Source organism: Pholcus phalangioides, unplaced genomic scaffold (genome assembly GCF_987345545.1).
Source record: "Pholcus phalangioides strain wild (caught in Gottingen) unplaced genomic scaffold, Ppha-v1.0 ptg000015l_1, whole genome shotgun sequence".
Classification (NCBI taxonomy): domain Eukaryota; kingdom Metazoa; phylum Arthropoda; class Arachnida; order Araneae; family Pholcidae; genus Pholcus; species Pholcus phalangioides.
In genome coordinates this window covers 60,115,525-60,132,694 of record NW_028301608.1, presented here as the reverse complement: position 1 = coordinate 60,132,694, position 17,170 = coordinate 60,115,525, and the positions used below count along the sequence as shown (strand labels likewise).

Here is a 17,170-nt window from a genome sequence, read left to right as displayed (position 1 = left end):
TCTTCCGGACCCGCATCCGCTCCGTGTGAAAGGGCTCTAACATGGGGAAGTTATCAAACCGGAATACTCGGAAACTGTCCATGAAATTTGTGCAACTGAATTGGAAAAATAAAAGATGACTAGCACTTGAAATTCGGAATTTGCTAATTAATATATTAAAGCATTTGGACTTTCAAAAGTTCCAAATACGTGTACTCGGAGACTAAACGTATTAAAACTAATTAAATTAAACAAATTTACCACAACAAAATAATTTTATAAAATTATTAAATAATTACTAAATTAAACATGTCCAACAAAATTTTTTAATAAAATAAGGATTCGAATGTAGTTAATTGACTAACTAGTGCAACTTTACATGTTGATAGTAGTGAAAACTCAGATTTGATATTCAGTTCATTTAAATATATTTCATTAAGAATGTAGATAGAAAAAAAAACACCCATGTGTTTTGCCCGAAAGTACAAAGATTCATTTGTGCAGCGATTCGAAGGTGTCTGGATTATAATCAGGATTATAATAAATTTAATAATCAGGATGTGCAAGAGTGTGCGGGCAGAGATTAGCTTGAGTTAAAGGAACATAACTTTAACTTCATGCTCCCTGATACATTAATATATTCAACTTTTGATTTACTATTTGAAAAATTGAAGGATAAAAATAAAATAAATTTCTGCCAAGGATTTGTCTAGAAATTATTCTATTCTCAGGGGCTCCACAAATGGTAGACAGTTTGGGAATGAAACAATGTCTATGCAACAAACTCGTCTATACCAGCAAAGAAAACCCATTCGGAACATGTTATAATCACTAGGTGTCCTTATATAGAATGAAAAATAGATTCATGTGTCTAAAATAGAATAGATAGACAAAAACTACCAAATACAAATTTAGGTACCAGAACAGGCAAATTGCCCAACAAGATGGCTGGGATAAGGAGGTAACAAAAATAAATAGTACTGGAAAAACGCCCATAAAATTATGGTTGTGTCATAGGCGTAAATACAGTACTACTTAAAAATAATAAACCGGAAAAAGTATAACTGAATAACTAAAATATCAGCTCATAGACATATGGTTGTCATTCTTTAAATATGGATAGCTTCTCGATTACTACCACCCATCTTATCATATTTCCCCTTGAAGTCTATCCGGGCGGGATTCACGACATCAGAAGATAAGCTATACAATGCATTTACAACCCTGTTGGAGAGAAACTCTCTCTAACTAATCCAAACTGGCGTCCTCGAGTCGAAGCATTTGAAAAAGACAGCGCAACAATATCTCATGGTCCATCATTTCAATACCCTTGAAGATCTTAAAAATTTCAATCGTATCTCCACGACGCCTACGTTGTTCCAAATATAGCATATTCAACAATGCAAAGTCTCTCTTCTTAGCTCAAACCTTGCATATCAGCCAGTAATCTAGTGGCTCTTTGCACCCCCTTCAACCAAGTCTATATCATTCTGAAGATAGGGTCTCCAAAACCGTATGGCGTACTGCAGGCCAGGACGAACAAAGACTCGGAAACTCTAGGATGACTCTGGAGAATGCGAAAAGACTTTTTTAAGAATCAAATCGAGCTTGGTTTTTTGACTACCGCGGAACAATGTTCAGAAAATCTAATCCGCTTGTCAATGAGAATTCCCAAGTCTAGTTTCATCCGGAATAGTTTTCCCACTCAAGTTCGTAAGTGAAACGTGGGGTGTTCGAACCAAAATGAGTGACCATGCACTTGTTAACGCTGAAGGTCATGCTCCACTGATTTGCCCATGCTGCAATCCTATTTAAGTTGGCCTGGAGCAGCTACCCTATAGCTTTGACTCCCAACTACACCCATAAATCATAGATCCCTCCCAATGAATTTGCTAATAATTCCGTAGTTGACGGATGCAACCGTTAAAAATTAGGACATATTAATCTCTCGGCTTTGTAGAGTTGAATAGTCGAATAATTTGTGAATGGCGTAATTAGGTGGCAACACATATGGTGCTATAAGTACAAGGACATAAGCCTCCAAGTTTCCCAGAACTCAAAAGTCTTGATTTATTTTCATAGAGGGTTTTCTGTAAAACCGAGTGTACGCATTGAACAATGAAGTACTGGGGACACCCTGCTTCACATCTCAGAGAGGTAATGAAGCGTTCCCGAAGGATGGGCGTATACAAGAGTGTACACACAAGCGAACCTCACAATCACACATTAAAAAAAATTGAAGAATAGTTTTCCTGTCGCGATCAGAGCAATTACCAACAAAGGATCACCATAACAAGCATCACTGATAATATGAAATATAGAGCGGCCACGTGCCTTACAGAAAACGGCACCAACACTCAAAACACCTGCTCTAATCACAATAAATAGGTACTCGAACGTACAGTACACAATCCAAGGTCAATTATATATCAAGCATACAATTACATATATGACATATTTTGTGATGTACCTCATTTTATGGGACAGGTTCTATATAAATCACCCTGTGTCATTTAACATGCCTGCTCTAATACTGTGCTACTGTATATAATTTCGTGAACATTTTCGGGTCTAAGCCCGAGACTTACTCGGTGGGACCATCTATATATAATATATATACTGTATATATCGATAGATGGCAGCAGCCAACGGATGTAGCTTTATGAAATGATGTAGAAGTAAGTATAGTTGAAACACATTTCCTAGGTAAGGTAGCCATGTTTGTTGATGACAAGATGATATTTTTTTTTAATTAAAAACCATTGTTAGATATTTGTACAACATTTGGATAAGTTTTTATTCAGAATTGTTTGAAATTTTATGTTAAAAATTATGCTTTCTTATGCGGAACTTTTTTAAAACTCTAAAACATACTTTTTTTTCATTATTCCTCATTAAATATTCATTTATAGTACCTTTAAATAATTTCTATATTATGAAAGAGAAAAGAGTTTGAAATTTCTAGCAAAAGAGACTGTTGAGATGTATATATTCTAAGTATTTTAAAAAAAAATCATGAAAAGGGCCAAAAACCGTCAGTTCACAAGTGTTAAAACGTTTGATACAAAAACTTCTATATCTTCCACCATGACTGGGAAAATTGAATAAATGTAAAAGAGTGTTGATACAATAATATATTTGCATAGGCTAATGTTTTATCAATAGAACGTATAAACTTTTTCAACACGACTATATGGGAACGATTACAGTTACCAGAAAAAATACTTTGGCATTCGTTTTCTTGTTTGTTTGTTTGTTTTCATGAAAACCTTATCATATTCATTGTTTTGCGAAATAAAATTTATTTCATCCCGTTCCCTTAAAAATAAAATAGTTTTCTGTGATGTAAAGCCGTCCACAAGTATATAAAAAAAGAAAATATAAATCATTGACTGAATTAGGAGAGGAATGTGAAGTGATCTATGACGTGACTTTGAAAGCGGCCAAAGTCAGTCATGTCTGCTTCGAACGTAATATTTGTTCTGGTATTTGAATCGTTAAGGAATTTCGAGGTCAAGATCAAGTGTGAAATTTCATGTTAGCCGTTGAGTATAAAAGCCACGGTCCCTATACGATTTGATTACAGTTCTCTCCTGCATTAGAACGAGAAGCTAACTTATCCCACACAAGAAAATGATCGCCAAGGTGAGAAACTTAATTGATACCAATTCGTATTTGTAAAATGTTTATTCCCGAGGTTTCAATTAAACTGTTGTAGTTTAAAAATTGGAAATATTTTTTTTCCGAGTGAGATACTCGATTTTTCGAAAATTTATTTATTGAGCAGATATTGATTGTTATAGCTCAAAATATCCTAATCATTTTTTAAAATAGAGCATTTTCGTCAAAATCATCATCCAGTCTTTGATTAAAAGCTGAGCGAGAGCCTTATAAAAACTGTCGCAGATATTCGTTACTTAAATTTCCTAAAATGAAGTAGACGCCACTTATTAGAATCATGGTTAATGTTATCATTCGTGTGTTGTTATCACTTTCGCAAAGTACGGGGCATGGACCGATATCATGACATGCGAAAAAACCGTTTTTTGTTATCAGGACTTTAGTCTGTTATTTTTTCTTTTTGCATATTTTGAAGCTAACTCATGTTCCCCCTATAAGTTATCGTTATCAATCTCCAAGGCTATGTAGGATGTCAGAGGACTCGCTTATTGACAAAAAATATTTTTTTACTCAGTTCACAATTCCTATTCCGGTGGTACAGTATTAGCAAAGCCTCCTAGATTAGGGGTCTTCAACGTTTTGCATCTGAGGGCCACGTTTAATGTAGGGGAGAATCTCAAGGGTTGGACAGAATCCCCGCCCCCCCCCCTCTTAGCGACTATGCAATGAGTTTTTATGATAAAATTTGAATTTATTTTTCAAATAAAAAGGTATAAATAGATTCCATAATTATCAATAATTACCTAATAAAAATCCACATTAATCATTAAGTAATTATTAATTACTTTGATCTCTCTTCACTCTGAGAGTTTACAGAGTTTCACTGAGAAAAAATGCTCGTGTCCGATTTTGTGTTCACGAGCACTCAATCGGCGTCCCGAACATTGCACAAATTGCTTTGAAGTATTGAAATCATTCTGATTTTATGCATTCGTACGGCAAACATGCCGTAAGGGTGCTCTTCTTTTGATAGTGGGTAGAGCCAGTGTTCGAGATTAGAAAAAGTTTGAAGACCTCTGCGTTAGACAGTTCCATTCTGACTCCTCAAACTTTCTGAATAAAAAAAAGAGATTTATTTAGCTTAAATGGGAAAAAAATTCTATTTTAGAACAATTGAAAGAAAGAATGCATGGTTTAACATTTTGAAATCTTGTTACGTTGGAAAGAAAAACGGAGTTTTTTTTCCATTTCCATACAATTTTCTCGACTGACAACAACCATTTTTTTCGTTTATAGTCATCACGCGGTTTTCGTAATCAAAAAACTTGCCTCCCGATGTGATCACGTCGGCGTGAACTGTATTTATGTTACTACATATATATATATATATCTGTCATTTTTCAAATATTACTGCAGAAGAGAAGTGATTATTGGATCTTTGGTTTTTATTTCAGATTGTCCTCTTTGCTTTCGCTGCTGCTGCTGTACAAGCCAGCATTATACCTCTTCACGGAGTAAGTTTGACTTTATCTACGAATCGATCAATCAATTTATAGCAAATAACTTGCAAACTACAGTCAAATTCCGTTTTAACGGATACCATTATAGCGAAAATCTCGTTTTAACGAACACTTTTCTAATCTCCAGATAATTTTATTATAGCGACAATGCAAAAATCTGGAATTCCTTTATAATGGAATTTTGTTATAACGAAGTGATTTCTACGGTCTCTCCGTGTTCGTTATAATGGGATTCGACTGTATTTGCTAACTTCCATTCGGATTTTAGCAACAGATATCATCTGATCTGTCTAGAGTGCATGTAATTTTATATAATAAAAATTATAGGTTCATCACCATGCACCTCAGCCGTACTCTTTTGGATACAGCGTGAAGGACAAACATGGTGAACAACACAGGCAAGAAACCGGTGATGGACATAGCGGTGTGAAAGGAAGCTACGGGTTCACCGATGACCGTGGTGTTCAACGTCAGGTCAACTACGTCGCTGACCATGCTGGCTTCCGTGCTCAGGTCAAGACCAACGAACCTGGAACTGCTAACCAGGATCCGGCTGCTGTCAACATCATCTCCTCTGCTCACCCATACTTCGGTGCCGGTCATGGACTGGGATACGGTGGCTATGCATATGGAGGTCTCGGATACGTCGGTCTCGGAGGATACGGAGTTGGACTCGGTCACGGCATCAAGGCGCCACTGGCCGCCGGACATCTCGGAGCATATGGTGGATATGGTCTCGGTTACGATGGTTACAGACACGGTAATGTCCAAAGGTACGACAGCAGAGAACAACATCTTGGTCTATTCTAGACTCAAATGCTTAAATAAAGTATGTAAATTTATGCCAACATGAAACATGATCGAAATCTTATAGATTTATATAAAAATAAATTTTATGCCAAAAAAATTCCTGTGTTTTTTTATTTATGGAAGAGTAGAATATTTGCCTAATAATACTATAAAGAATCAGAAACGAATAAGACAAATAAATGCAAAGAAATATAAAATTAATTTGTATTTCTTTGTATTTGCCTTATTCATGGGTGATTTTTTGAGCGTTTTTTATTTATTGTTCTTTTTCTTACACTGATTTAAGCATACAAACTCAGGTATTGTTTCTCATAATTAAAATAATCTCGAAGAATCGGTAAGAGAAAAAACTCTTACGCAATAAACTGAACGCAAAGAACAAAAGAAATTGATAATTTAAAATATATTCGCTTTCTCAAAAAATAAGCGAGAAGATTATACTTGACAAAACATAATGCATCATACCTACGGTGAATTAAATTTACTCGTGCAAGAAAATAATTAAGCAGAAAAGTGTTTTAATAAAAATATTATTGAAGCATAGACTTGTCTAGTCTTTGTATGTTAGATATTTATTTATTTAGCAGTCATTCCAATAACAGTAAAAGCTAATTACAGTTGAATACACAAAAAACAAAATAAGTAAAAATAAAGGTATAAAAAAACGAACAAAAAATGCGCAACAAAATAATAATCAGATGAGTATAACAGTATAAAAGTGTGCAGAATGTAAACGAATGAAAATAGACAACACGTCCGACAAACTATTAATTAAAAATAGTAAAAATGGATAAAAGTAGTATACGCGGCGGTATACCGCGCTTTTTTGGCACGCTCTAACTCCGGGGACCCTCCGTCTCTAGGTATTTACTGAGATATAGTATGATATGGTCTTCCCACTCCGAGGACCCTCCGTCTCTGTGTTTATCCCCACTTTCGGTATCTCGAACGAAATCTCTCTCTTATCTCGAGTTTTTGTCTATTCATAGTTATATTATTATTTATGTTTCAACTATTACTTTTTATTTCATTCACTTGAAATTTTTTATATATTTCTATTAAAAGCTTTTAAAAGTTTAAAAAAGTTTTAAAAATATGTTTTAACGTACTTAATTTTTTTACACATTTATTTTTGTTATATTAGATTCAAAATTATTTTATCGCCTTTTTTTATGTTTTTTTATTTGAAATTTTACACTTTAATACATTTTTCAATTTTCTATACAAAGTTTTCATGCTAATACTTTCGCTATTTATTTTATTTTCCTTGACATTTTTTATATTTTATTTTTCAAGTTATAAATTTATTTCTACATTTACGTTTTTCTACCCCTAGTTTTTTTCTCTTCAAATTAATTTTACTTTTTCGCTTTTTTTTTCAATTTAGTTCATTAAATTGAATTTTACCGAAGTTTTTCATGCATTTATTCAATATTTGGAGGGTGGCAACAGCCACGGAATGAAGCGCACACACGTTTCTTAGTAGCACTGATTTTTTTTGTTTTTTTCGTTTAAGTACTTGTTTGGTTCTGAAGCTATTGTTGATTTTTCGATTTAACTAGGCCATGAATACGTATTTTAAACTTCATTAATATTAAACTACAAAAAGGGTAAATGTAATTATGAGAAACAAGGAGAGTTAAATTATAAGCAATATTTATTTATTATTATTTTTTTTTTTTTTGAATTTGTGTATGGTGATGTACAGCTATTGAAATCGACGAAACTGCATTGATTTGACGACGATATGGATATATACTGCAAGATTTGTAAGGGACAAATTTTCGACCTCGTGGAAGTTTTCAGGTGCTGTGAGTGTAAAAATCTATACCACCCGATGTGTGTTGGCGTCTCTGAAGCGAACTTCAGAAAAAGGAAGGACAAACAAAACTGGAATTGTGAATCATGCAAAGAGTCATTGGGAAATCAAGAACAAAAAATTCTGGAGATGATCAGATCCGAGATGAAAAAAATGACTTCCGAGATCACAAAGAAACTAACATCCGAATGTAAAGAACTTAAAGCTGAGATTTCCGAGCTAAAAAAATCATTGGAATTTAACGACAATGCAATAAGGGATTTGAAAACTGAATTGGAGGAGATGAAAGATGAGCTGAAGGAAATAAAAAATGTCAACTACAGACTGCAAAAGGAAAATCAATCGTTGACACAAAAAGTTGAGAATGCTTACACAATGCTGGATGACATGGAATTACGATCGAAGTCATCGAACATCGAAATACAGGGAATGCCAGAAGACAAGGGGGAGAACCTCCAAAATTTAGTTACTAAAATCGGGTCCCTACTAGAGGTATATCACTGTGAAGAAATCGTTAAGATGCATCGTGTAAATTCGGTCAACAAGAATAAAGCTCGTCCTGTCATTGTGAAATTTCGTGACTCTTCGATCAGAGATAAATGGATTCAAGCCGCGAAAATTCGTAAGGGTTTGTTGGCTAGTGAACTAGACGATAAGTACCCTTCGACTACGCTGTTTGTGAACGAACATCTTACAAAAAACTTAAGGAATCTGTTTTATGAAGTGAGACAATTTAAAAAAGCCAATTCATACAACTACGCTTGGATTAGGAATGGGAAAATACTATTGCGAAAAGGTGACGGTGATAGAGTACATCACATTAGAAATATCAAAGATCTGGACAAAATAAACATTAAAAGCAGTGAATCATCAAGTGAATGAATACGAGGTAGGTCCGACGTCACCTTATCTTGACTCAATTGATATTATAAATGAATTTTCAAATGAAAGTAAAATTAATATTATACATGTAAATGTCAGAAGTATGCGTGAAAATTTCAATCAATTGATGATATATTTAAAAAAAATAAATTACTCATTCGACTATATCTTATTAAGTGAAATTTGGATAAAAAATGATGAAATAGATTTATATCAAATACCCGGGTATTATATTATTTGTGAGACAAGAACTAGGAATAAATCCGGAGGAGTAATAGCATACATAAAAAATGTTCATGCTGCACAAAAAATCGATTTGCATATGACTACAGCAGAAATAACTTGTTCATATGATTCTAATCTCGAGTTGTGTATAATACTGATTTATAGAGCACATGATTTCCAACCAATGCAATTCGTAATCGAATTTGAATCCATTATTAGCAATATAAAATATCAAAATGTAATTTGTATGGGAGATTTCAATATTGATATCTTAAAAATAAACTATGAATCGGAGGAATTAACAGGCATGATGGCGAAAAATGGATTTTTGTCTTATACTAATACGCCTACCCGATCAACATCGTGCATCGATCATATATATATAAGAAATGCAAAATTAAACTGGCAGTATGAAACTGCAATAGCCAAAATTCATATAACTGATCACTGGCCATTACTTTTAAATGGTTATAATGCTGAAAAAACAAAAATTACAAAATCTGAAACTCATGAGCAGAACAACATTGATAGGGTTGATTATGTAAGCTTTGAGACCTGCATAAAAAATTATAAAGTGAATGAAAATGTTTTCTCGGAGAAAAATGTGAATATATTATACGAAATATTTATTGATATCATCTACAAACACCGTTGTTTCTGGATGAAAAGTATTAAAAATAATAAAAATGGAAAGAAAAATGAATGGATAACGGTTGAACTAAAAAAAATGATTGATATTAAAGAGAAATTATATAAAAAATTCAAGCGAAACGCACATAATCAAGAAGCCAGGTTAGAATACAAAAATTATGAAAAAATGCTGAAAAAAAAGATTAGATATACCAAAGAGGAATATTTTTACAATAAATTTAATGCTTGTGGAAACGATACAAAAAAGCAATGGAAAATCATTAACAACCTAATAAATAAAAATGAGAAAATAATAAAGATACCCACTGATGAAGATCTCGGTATTGTGGTAGAAAAAATGAATGACTATTTTATTAATGTAGTCAGCAATGAATCAAATGAGACAGATACTGATAACGATCATTGTCCAATTCAAATGTCTTATAACCAAATTAATTCTATGGTTTTTACTCCACTGGAAGAAAAATATGTTAAATACATAGTTATGAAATCAAATAATAACAAAGCAATTGGATACGATGGCATTAATGCTAGAATGCTAAAAATAGTCTGTAAACATCATCTGCGGTTCATAACATATATAATCAATACTTCAATTACTGAAGGTACTTTTATTGAAAAACTTAAATATGCCATTGTTAGACCTATTCACAAAACTGGAAATATTAATAATTATAATAATTATCGCCCAATATCGATACTTCCAATTATGTCTAAAGTCATAGAACGGGTTATGAAAATGAAAATTATGGATTTCCTCAACTCTAACTCTTACTTTGCAAAAAACCAATTTGGATTTCTTGAAAATAAAAACACAGAAATGGCAGTTCTAAAACTCACTGAATACATTTACAAGAATGTCAATAACAATAAAAAAACCCTTGCTGTTTTTTTGGATTTACGTAAAGCATTTGACAGCGTTGACCATAAAATACTTCTGGACAAAATTAATAAGGCTGGTATAAGAGGAAAAATACACGACTGGTTTAAAAGCTACTTAACGAACAGAAAACAGGCAATTAAAATTAAAAATGAAATAGGATCTTTTAAGCAAATAGTAAGCGGTGTCCCACAAGGATCGGTACTCGGAGCGATACTCTTTTTGATTTATGTAAATGATATACAACACCTACAAATGAATGGAAATATTATTAGTTATGCAGATGACACAGTGCTCTTCATTTCCGATAATGATAACCTAAACCTTAAATATAAAGCGGAAAATGATATGACAATAATTTCACAATGGCTAAAATATAATAAATTGACCCTTAATTTAAATAAAACTAAATTTATGCATTTTCAATTATATAATAACAGAAATATAGAACCAATAACAATACAATATCATGTAGGTCATTGCTCACGCAATGAGTGTCGCTGTACTGAAATTAAGGAGTCCGATGAAATAAACTATCTTGGAATCGTTTTTAATAAAAACCTTAAATGGAAAACTCAAGCGGTGACAGTAAGCAATAAACTAAAATACATCAATACCAGGATTTACTGCTTGAAAAATATTATATCCCCTAAATTTCTTCGTACTATTTACTTCGCATGGATTTTACCAGTCATACAATATGGTATATCGGTATGGGGCGGTGATTATGACTCAAATATAAATATAACAAGAAACACTCTGAGAAAAGTTGTGAATAATGTATCTGAAAAAATAAATATAATCCAAGACTGTCACAATGATTATAGATTTAACATCAATAAACTCTATCTTTACAAAATATTATTCTTTATTCAGAAAAATCCCGATTGGTTCAGAATTAAACAACAGCAGAGACAAACAAGACAACACGGAATTCAATACGCCATAATTAAACCAAACAAAACCATAATACAAAAACAATTCATATACATAGCACCTAAAGAATATAATAGATTGAATAACGAAATAAAGACGGAAAAATCACTGCACAAATTCAGAAAACTACTCATAAACAAAATCAACACAATTGAATATTAATCCCAAATACATGCATCTTTTTTTCTCTCTTTACGAATGTAATGTGAAGACAATATTATATTTTAATTATATACACCATTGGTCTGTTGTCAACCCCAATATATACTACACTATCAATATGCCCTGGACGGATTATGTAATCCCTTGGGCTAATATATAAATGGTAATATATATGTTTTTTTTTTTTTGTGTTTGTTTTTTTTGTATATTGCGTCTGTATTATATGTTGTAATATGTGTGTGTGTAATAAATTTCAATTTCAATTTCAATTTCAATTAACATGAAATTTTTTTCTATTTGAAGTAATTTTATTTTTTACTTCATTACTTTTTTTTTTCATTTCAATAATTCAAAATTTCTTTACTTTTTCAACTTCTTTTATTGTTTTAAAAACTTTTTTTTCTATTCAAAGTTTTTCACTTTAATACATTTTTCAATTTCTATACAAAGTTTTTCAATTCAACTCTTAAACAAATACTTTTAAACTGATTCTTTTTCTATATATTTATAATATATTAATTCAATATTGTTTTTTACTTAATGTTTTCTTCATTTCTTTAATACTTCTTATATTCCATTTATGAAATTATATGATACATATAAAAAATTAGAGAATGCATACAAAAAAACCCACAAGACAGAAAACAAATCTATAGCAAAAATAATTTATTCATGAAATAGGGGCGTATATACATATGGCAGATAGGGGATTTTCCCCTATTGTGGAAACATTATCAATATCCGTAGGGTAACGTGGAGAAGTCATCCTTCAATATTCTTTTGTCGTAGACAAGGCCATACTTCTTCTCTTCAACTCTAGTGAGAATTCGTCTTCCTTTAACCTCTCTGGTTATCTTATATTCGTCTCGAATGACGACTTTTGCGGTGAAGTCCAGGGATTGAACCAGGGCATTCATCGTGTCATAATTGAGGATTTTTGAATTCCTATAGTTCAGTGTGAAACCGCGAATCTTACAAAACACTCGTTCATCCGACCTTCTGTATGCATAGTTTTTTGCCCCACCTATAAAATTGACGAAAATAGAATAAAAACGTTGACAAATATCAGTTTTTCCCTATGGCAAAAAATATTAATGACACTTCATTCAAATGAGAACCTTTTCTTATGGATTAAATATTAAATTTTTTAAAAAAGTGCATTACCTGATACAAAATCAGTAATCGTATGTCCATCAAGTTCATCTGTAAACTGTCCAAGAAAATCACCAAGTGGCGGGTCGTTGGCCCCGTTACTGGCATAGATTATTCTGAAATTTAAAAAATAAAAATCAATAAGTAAATGATTGCTAATAAAATTAAACAGTTTCATCAAAATTTTTATAATATGTTAGCAACTTACGAGTCTGTATCAAAATACAACAAGGCATCTCCTAGCTTCTCCATCTCCGAGTATAACTTTAGCCGAGCCCACGCTGTTGTGAATGTAGCGAGAAAAATATTTGTCCTATCTGTTTGGGGTGTGCAATCAGTCTTGTACTGCCAATGAACAGCTGCTATGTTTTCGGTTGGTAGATACAAGTCCTTAACCTGCAAAAGTTTTTGGTTTAATGAATGAGTATTTGAATTTTTTAACTAGTTAAAATTATAACTCTGAATGTTTTATAAAACTATGAAGAATAATCTAAAAAACATATTTACCTCTATCGCAGTATCATTCATCATCTTATAAAAATCGGATGTTTTGGTTACATACGTCAATTGGGTCTTGTTTTCTTGCATTCCCCAGCGACCCCAGAAGCTAAGAAAAAAACCGTTAGTTTACCAGTGATTCTATATGATCATGGAAAAAAAGAGAGAAAAACATCGTGATTTTTATCAAACCATGTATGATAAAGTTAAAAGTTACCTATTTAGACATAACTTTGCCACCTGGCGTCGACCTGGATTAACCTGGATGTTTTTGGGATCTAGTTCTATGTCCTCGACTTGCTTATACTGGTTAATGTATGCGGTTTTCTCCTCGTTTGTCACGCAGTTAGTCGGCCAACCAGAGGATTCCTGTTTGATCTTGAGGAAAGCATTGATGTAGGGGGCGAATAGACCCTCCTGCGATTGCTCAAAATGGTAAACCTGGAAAAAACAATTTACAGGTTTAAAACAATATCCCATTATATGGATTAACGTTAAAAACTATAAAAAAAAGTGATGAATAAAACAATTACCTCGTATATCTTCTTCACAATGTAGCCTTTTTCAATGGCCTTCTTGATCTCTTCAGAAACCCATGTACCTGTGAGACTCCTCTCTTCATCACTGTGCTGACATTCTTTAGATAATGTTTCAACACACGAACGACATAGGGGAAAAGTCAGTTTTCCATTAGACCTAGAAAATAATATTTTTTAATAAATGAGTAAATAAATATTTAGAAAAAACACTCAAATAATAATAATTTAGAGGGAAAAAAACACGCTCTATTTACCTGTATGGGAGAACGGGTAGGTATAAACCTCTGGGTGCTAAAACCTTGCACTTTACTATACCGAAATATGATGATAGGTCATCGAAATCTTCTGTGACAATCCGGGGATGTCCGACCGGATATCTAGAATGGAAAAAAAACCATCGATAATCTTTTTTTTAATCAATACATTAAAATTTATTTATAAAAAAAAATAATTAAAGTACTCACTTGCAGTACTTATTGACCCAAGGGTACAAAGACGTGAAGTCAATATATTTTGCAGTGCCTTGATAGAAGAGCTTGGTAGCATTGGTCCTTCCACCATAAAATGCGTCTCTGGGTTCTAACCTACCAACAAAGTTGAAGTCCGTCAAGAAATTTTTCAGATCCCCGTTTGTTTTCTTCAGAGCATTGAAATCATGCTCCCACATGACTTCAAGATTGAAGCCGCCTTGACGGATTTTCTGCTCTTGTTCTAAGGTCTTTTTGTGGAGTTCCCACATATAATTTTGTGTGGTAGGATTCATTATGTCTTTTTCAAAACATTGAGGACACCCATGCCAATAGCAACCTTAAAAGATATAAAAAACAATAATTAGTGAAAATAGTTCAGAAAATAAGCTAAGAAATGCAGTAAAACAAAAAGTAACTTAAATATCGCTTACCATGAAACAAAAATACGGTGTTTGTGTCCTCACAAAACCCGTCCACGCTGAGTCCGAGAATTCGTTTTTCTCCTGTTCCGTTTCTTGAATGATTTATTTTCATGCCATTTTTGTGATTGAGATATGATAACCATTCAACGCCTAGTCTGCTGCTGTTCGTTTGGTTGACATAGCCTGATACAGGCACCATTCCAATTGACCCCTCATCAATGTATTTAGACCTATAGGTCGCCATACAGGCCGAGGCAATGGTCAGATATTGGAAGGGGTCAACACCCGTTAATTCCAAGAACTCATCTCGAAACTTCAAACAACATCGTCGAAGAATATCAACGTCTGACCTAAAATAAATTAGAAAAATAAAAATATTCATTATATTCAAGACTCGTCGAAGCAGGTGTTACATCTCGTAGCACACTTATGAAACTGCACGTGATCGTAGGCTTTGTCACAGTCTGAGCAGTAGTAACTCGAGCCGTGAAATCCCTTGGGAGATGTAATCAGATCATAATGTCCATTGTGAAGCAACAAAAATATTTTTTTGTCCTTTCTGGATGTCTTGAATACAACCTGTAAAAATATATAATAGTATCGATTTATTAGCTTTACGTAGTTTTGGCTTAAACATAAGTAAAAAAAATTATAGTCATTCGATAGTTAAAACCAATACCTTATAAAATTCCTCCAAGGACTTGACAATTATCTGAACGTCTAGGACTGTGGCAAACTTTTCGATTGCATCAAACCCACAGGGACCTATAGGAACGTCGGCTTTTCGATACAGGTCCAGGGCCATCTTTTTCTGTATGTTTCTTTTTGCGTCTTTTATGCTAGAAAGTTTAGGATGTTTCTCAACTATAGCGTTTCCTACGATGATCGCGCGTGCGCAGCACAACCCGTCTTCAGGAATACATATAACTGATTTCTTTGCTAATCTATCTGTTGTGATGTTAGTGATCTTTCTTCTTGGAATTCCACCTCCTCGCGGTAACCGCACAGTGATGACGTCAAATCTCAGGGAAGGATCGTTTAGTGGGATGGAATTCTTGCTTTGCAACACTTTCATTATAACTGCCAGAAATGATTCTATCGTGAGCGAGGCCTTCGGAACAAGACCTGTTGATATAGGCTTTTCAAAATTATCGGAAAGCATTATAATTCTGGAAAAAAAATATATTCAAATCAAAAATAATAAATTTTTCAAAAGTAAAATCAGTTATTCAAATAAAAAATAATTCCTTAAATTATTCTGAATATTTTAATAAATATTTACCGAATTCTGTCATCTGAATGTAGTCCACGTGTTGTTTCGTCTATCAGCTGCGATAATAAGGCTCGCAAAAAATCCACTGCTACTATTATCAGGGTTGATGGATCTGTCAAATGTTCGGTCTTTATTCGAGCAGTAAACGTAACCTGGTCCGCGTTGAACCGAAGGTTTTTCTTACGGGACTGTTCATGTAATTCGTATGGTTTTTTGACCTACAGAACAAAGCGAAAATATGATATTTTCTGTAGCTTTGTTCTGTAGGTAGAATCCAAAGTCTCCATCGAAAAAACTCATCTTCTTCGATTTTGAAACAGACCAATCTTCCGGCGAACATATTATCAACTTTGCTATGGCACAATATTCAGATGGAACGGAGTTCGTTTTTCGTGGCTACAACGCCATCGTTGATTTCTGCATCTGGCTCTTTTGCAAGGAACATAAGGGATTTACAGCCATCGCACACAACATGAAGGGGTTCGATGGTCAATTTTTGCTCAAGTAAGTTTTTTTGTCAAACCTCTAATTTTTAGATGTATCATTCCCATATATATATATATATATGTATATTTAATTCAATGTTTATATACATGCATGTATTTTATGTGGTTTTTTTAATGTTACATTTTTTTCACATGCCTTTTTTTTATAGATATCTTTTGGAGCAAGGAGTCAAACCATCTGTTGTACCTTGCGGCTCCAAGATCATGGCTTTGCGTCTGGACAGTCTAAATATTCGAATTATAGACAGTCTCAACTTTCTCCCCATGGCCTTATCCAAATTTCCAAAGACTTTTGGTTTTGAAGAGTTGAAGAAAGGGTTCTTCCCCCATCTCTTCAACCGACCAGAAAATCAGGACTATGATGAAGCGCTTCCAGACAAAAGGTTCTATAATCCTGAAGGTTTCGCTGTCGACATCAAAGCAAAATTTGACATCTGGTATGAAAAGAGAAAATGTGAAAAATTCGTCTTCCGAGACGAAATGTACGAATACTGCAAGTAAGTTTTTTTTTTTTTTTTTTTGTGCTGTATATGATTTATTTCTTTATCGTTTTCCAACGCTATAATGAATATTTTTATTTTTCTAATTTATTTTAGGTCAGACGTTGATATTCTTCGACGATGTTGTTTGAAGTTTCGAGATGAGTTCTTGGAATTAACGGGTGTTGACCCCTTCCAATATCTGACCATTGCCTCGGCCTGTATGGCGACCTATAGGTCTAAATACATTGATGAGGGGTCAATTGGAATGGTGCCTGTATCAGGCTATGTCAACCAAACGAACAGCAGCAGACTAGGCGTTGAATGGTTATCATATCTCAATCAC

General features: G+C 33.3%; 2 protein-coding genes across 2 annotated transcripts; one reads left to right on the top strand and one right to left on the bottom strand.

Annotated features, from left to right (window-relative positions):
• The first annotated feature begins 3,612 nt into the window (after positions 1-3,612).
• LOC149076352 (uncharacterized) lies at positions 3,613-5,930 on the top strand. The gene is made up of 3 exons (XM_089242218.1): positions 3,613-3,624; positions 5,055-5,114; positions 5,448-5,930. Exons 1-3 carry the CDS (start codon positions 3,613-3,615, stop codon positions 5,928-5,930), a joined length of 555 nt encoding a protein of 184 aa, XP_089098344.1.
• Positions 5,931-12,219: 6,289 nt separating this feature from the next.
• Positions 12,220-15,728, bottom strand: LOC149076351 (uncharacterized). Its single transcript, XM_089242217.1, has 10 exons — positions 15,304-15,728; positions 14,576-14,916; positions 14,139-14,481; positions 13,929-14,051; positions 13,669-13,831; positions 13,353-13,576; positions 13,145-13,244; positions 12,846-13,033; positions 12,650-12,753; positions 12,220-12,509 (listed from the first exon to the last, which is right to left on the bottom strand). Exons 1-10 carry the CDS (start codon positions 15,726-15,728, stop codon positions 12,220-12,222), a joined length of 2,301 nt encoding a protein of 766 aa, XP_089098343.1.
• Positions 15,729-17,170: the final 1,442 nt, after the last annotated feature.

Coding starts and splice junctions, on each gene's coding strand:
- LOC149076352 (XM_089242218.1), top strand. Junction 5,115..5,447: donor GCATTATACCTCTTCACGGA/GTAAGTTTGACT, acceptor TAAAAATTATAG/GTTCATCACCATGCACCTCA.
- LOC149076351 (XM_089242217.1), bottom strand. CDS start 15,728: ATGCTTTCCGATAATTTTGAAAAGCCTATATCAACAGGTCTTGTTCCG. Junction 14,052..14,138: donor TGGGTCAATAAGTACTGCAA/GTGAGTACTTTA, acceptor TTTCCATTCTAG/ATATCCGGTCGGACATCCCC. Junction 13,832..13,928: donor CTACCCGTTCTCCCATACAG/GTAAATAGAGCG, acceptor ATTATTTTCTAG/GTCTAATGGAAAACTGACTT.